Source organism: Galeopterus variegatus, unplaced genomic scaffold, assembly GCF_000696425.1.
Source record: "Galeopterus variegatus unplaced genomic scaffold, G_variegatus-3.0.2 Scaffold8501, whole genome shotgun sequence".
In the NCBI taxonomy this organism is placed as follows: domain Eukaryota; kingdom Metazoa; phylum Chordata; class Mammalia; order Dermoptera; family Cynocephalidae; genus Galeopterus; species Galeopterus variegatus.
In genome coordinates this window covers 23910-28641 of record NW_007734612.1, presented here as the reverse complement: position 1 = coordinate 28641, position 4732 = coordinate 23910, and the positions used below count along the sequence as shown (strand labels likewise).

Below are 4732 nucleotides of genomic sequence, written 5' to 3'. Positions count from 1 at the left end.
CTAATATATTCTTCTGTGTTATCTCTACAAATACTTTCAGAATTAAAGTCTATCAGCTTTCTTTAGTATAAAGTTCCTATGGTATATATTTTCTATCCTTTACTTTGAACACTTATTTACCTGAAAACGTCTTTTGTGAGCAGTATACAGTTGAGAAATTTTTCCAGATCTTAGGATCATTGTCTTTCAAATTGTTATGAACCATCAGACTATAACATAACAGCATACCATTGCAGTTTAAAATATAACAGAGGCCTGGAATGATGGCAACACATTTATTATACTGTAATCTTATGCTCTCTGACTAACGGAAATAGTGTGGGCTAACTTTAAAAAACAAGAAATATGTAACATAAAACTCATAATCATGCACTTCTTACAAATTATCTGTGGAATTATATATATACGTGTGTGTGTGTGTGTGTGTGTATACACACATATGTGTGTGTATTAAAATATGTATATGTATACATGTATCTTTTCTGGGCAGGTTAAACCACAATAGGCAAGTTTGAATCCTAGGAAATCAAGGAATCCATGTTTGTTTTCTTCTTATTTTCCAGAGATAATCTAGAAGAATAAATAAAGGAGAAAAAGTCACCTGTATGACACCACACAAGTTAAAATAATGGCTAATTTAACGAGTAACATGAGAGCCCTTACTCTATATTTTTATTATGTAAGAGACCTTTACTATGAAATAGATTTCTTTCATGTAATTTACTTTTAACTGAAATTTTGAATACACAGATGTTAAAGGATTAAACCTGATTAGAGAAAGTCACTAAAAAGATTACACTGCAAGAAAATTTTTAAATGAAAAATTGAAATAGCATTTACAATTTTACCATGTCTATGATGTAATTTACAGTATTAAAAATATTCTTCTATTTATATTATATACAACTATATGACTATCACTATTTAATATATCTACATATCTTCTTTATATTTATAATGCACTATATTCTCTCTCTGCCCTCTTATTCTTAAATATTTGGAACTCACTGTGATGTCATGGGATCTCTGTCGTCCAGACTACTCTTTGGTTTCTATCTCACTTTCAAGTTGCCTATATATTTAAAAATAAAAATAATCACTTGTATTATGTTTTTTTCAAGATTGTTGTGCAAAGCTATGTGCTATTTATCTGTATTGAAACAGTTTTGAATCCCTGCCTGAAAGATATTTGATAACAGGTGTTCCACAGTAATATTATCCAATATAAGAAAATTACTTTAATATATTTAAGTATTAACTGTATTATAACTACTTTATGTACTTCATATTATGTTAGAAATTTTACATCAGATTTTCAAAGGTTTCTATGAAATATGCTCCCTTTTCATTGATATTGTCTTACTAATTATTTTAATGAAATGTAATTCATTTTATTTACAATAAAAGGCATAGATATAAAACTCAAAGGCAGGAATTACTCTATAGCAATTTCCCTGAAGAGAAGTGTGAAGGTTAATTCTAGGTGTCATCTTGGTTAGATGAAGGAATGCTGGGAGACCTGGTAAAGCTATCTTTTTAGGTGTGTTCGTGAGGGTGTCTCCAGCAGAGATTAGTGTGAGAGTCTGAGTGGCCTGGGTGGGAAAGACCCTCCCTCAGTGTGGGCGGAAACCATCTAATCTGCTGGGGTCAGGAGAGAACAAAAGACAGAGGAAAAGGGCGAAGCTCTCTCTATCTGCTGGAGCTGGGACACAATCTTCTCTCCTGTCCGTGGACATCAGAGCTCGAGACTCTTCAGCTTTTGGGCTCCAGGACTTACACCAAGGACACCATCAGCTTCCCTGGTTTTGAGGCCTTTGGACTTGGACAGAGCCATGGTACTGGCATCCAGTTTATAGATGGTCTGTTGTGGGACATTTCTTCATAGTCACGTTAGCTAATTCCCCTAATAAATCCCTCTCATATAGTTATAACATATCCTATTGATTCTCTCTCTCCAGAGAACCCTAATACAAGAAGTAAACTAATTTTCATATTTACTTTTATTCTTGTAGGACATTTTCAGATATTTCAATATTTTAAAAACAAAGTACTTTTTTTTCTGTAGATTAGTCATGGCTATAATATAGATTCTTCGGTCTCATTATTACATATTAATTTTCAATCTTTTCTACCTCTGACTGTCTGGGTCTCAATTTATGTTACTGCAAAATATGCTAGACTACTTCTTGGATTTCCCTGTGACTTTTTATTAAAACAGCATATAAGAATGTTTTGAGATACATAAATATTAAAAAGTTAAGTAATAATGTTTAATACATACTTAATAATTAAGATAAAATAATAAACTTTAACTTAAAATCATTTCCATTTAATATTGCCCTTAAAAAATTCCCAGTTTTTATATATTTAAAATGACTGGCCATTTAAAAAAATGCTTTGATTATTATATTAATTATTAATATATTAACTACTAAATTTCTATATAAGGAAAAATTAAATTTGAATTATTACTAGTAACATGTGCTATAATTTTATTAATAAGTTACTATGACAATATGTCTTAAAAGCAATAAATATTAAGTATGAAATCAACATACTCATTGCTTATATAGTCCTCAGTCCTCCATTTTTTTCTTTGAAAATGAACTTTTACCAGTATAGCGATCAGTACACAGAGAATAATGAAAAAAGGAATGAGTAAGAAAAATGGCCATTTTGTAGGTCTGGAATGGTAAGCATTCTCAATGTAGTGCCTTTCTAGGAGATAAAAAATACAAGAGATTATAAAGCAATCACCAAGAATACAGTAAAAATATTTCCATACTTTACTATGACTGCTAGAATAAAATATTTAAGCTAGTACATAATTTTATAATTAATATGTTTTAATATGAAGTAGATGGCTTGACAGCCTAAGTATGCAAAGAGACTCTTCTAAGTTTTATGTAACACTTCTGTCCCTTGCTCTTTTATTTAGAACCTCCTATTCCTGGCAGTGTCTTTTCAAGACTGTATGATAATATAGATGAAAATAATTAAAGTGTGACTCTGATAAGAACTGAGTTTTCCTCAACACTCTTACTCTTAGTAAGAAATACGGTACTTATAATACAATTTTGATATTGTTTAAATGATCTCTTTATTATATTGATATGTGTTTTCATGTCTTAGCTAAGAAATTGTTGTTTATCCCAAGGTCATGAAGAAATTCCCATATGTTTCCTCCTAGGAGATTTATAGTTTTATCTTCTGTGTTTAGATTTATGGTCCATCTCATATTAATTGTGAAAGATGTTGGTATTTGGGGTTTCATTGGGTCTTATGCGAATATTTAGTTGCTTCATTGGGTCTTATGCGAATATTTAGTTGCTTCAGTACCATGTTTGAATTGACTTTCCTTGGGCTGGCCCGGTGGCGCACTCGGTAGAGTGCGGCATTCCCACCGAGGGTTCAGATCCCATATAGAGACCGGTCCGCTCACTGGTTGAGCGCGGTGCGGGCGCGACACCGAGGGTTGCAATCCCGTTGCCGGTCGCGGTACGAGCGCGACACTGAGGGTTGCAATCCCATTACCAGTCACGAAAAAAGACAAAAAGAAAAAAAAAATAATAAAAAGAAAAGAATTGACTTTTCTTCCTCATTGATCTGTCTTTGTATTTTTATTGAAAAATTAATTAGCCATATTTTAATGGACATACTTCTACACTCCCTATTTCACTCTGTCGATAAGTTTGTGTATCTATACTTACCAATGCCATATGTCTTGATTTGATATACTAAATCTATACTATACTGTATAAACAACTATTTAATGAATTCAATATAGGGCAAATGGACTAAATCATTCTCTCTTGTTCTTTTTCAGGGTGTTTAACTCTTTTAAGCACTTTTGTGTGTATTTTAGAATCAACTTTTTAACTTCTAAAAAGTATGCTATTATGATTGCTATTTTCAGTCTACAGATTTAAATTATAGAATTAATTAAATCTAGTACTATAAATAATTTATAATACACACAATATAATATATTATATTATATAAATCTATATTATAGATTAAATAAGCTATAATCAACTTAGTAATTCTATATTATAGGTTAAATTAAGTATAGATTTAAAGAATTGACATCTTAGCAATTAACATCTTCCAATAGGTAAACATGGCATATTTCTCTATTTACTTGAATGTTTAACATCTGTCTGCATGGTGATTTTAGTTTTCTGTGTACAGATCTTGCACATCTTTTTAAAAATTTATTCCTAATATTTGATATTTTGATAGTATTGTAGAGAGCATTGATTTCAAGTTGATTTCTATTGCTATAATAATATAGCAATATAATTGATTTTTGTATATTGTTTCTGCTGACCATTTAAAAGATATTTATTGCATCCAGAAGTGTTTTATTTAGATTTCTTAGAAATTTCTAGGTAATTAATCATATTATCTGCATGTAAAGTGAGTCTTATTTCATACTTTCTGATTTTCTTTGCCCCTTATTTTTTGTTCTTTCCTTAATGCACTGGTGAAGACCTGTGGTAAAATGTTGAATAGACATGGTAAGGACAGGCATTATTGCTTTGCTCCCAGTTTTATGAGGAAATAAATATACATTTATCACAGTTATAATTTATTGTTGATTTTCTCTATCAGATTGAGGAAGTTGTCTTCTCTTAGTAGATGGCTGCTTTTTTAAAAATTCATTGGGCTGGCCCGGTGGCGCACTGCTACAGTGCGCCGCTTGGGAGCTCGGCGGCGCTCCCGCCGAGGG

General features: G+C 31.4%; 1 protein-coding gene across 1 annotated transcript in view; it reads right to left on the bottom strand.

Moving 5' to 3' along the window:
* Window positions 1–283: 283 nt before the first annotated feature.
* Window positions 284–4732, bottom strand: part of LOC103608508 (disintegrin and metalloproteinase domain-containing protein 2-like) — a 28325-nt gene continuing 23876 nt past the window's right edge. The window contains exons 5-6 of the mRNA XM_008592937.1: window positions 2559–2718; window positions 284–570 (exon numbers count right to left, since the gene is read on the bottom strand). Of these exons, the coding sequence (XP_008591159.1) occupies window positions 519–570; window positions 2559–2718 (212 nt within the window). The 3' untranslated portion in view covers window positions 284–518. The remainder of the gene's footprint in view (window positions 571–2558; window positions 2719–4732) is intronic.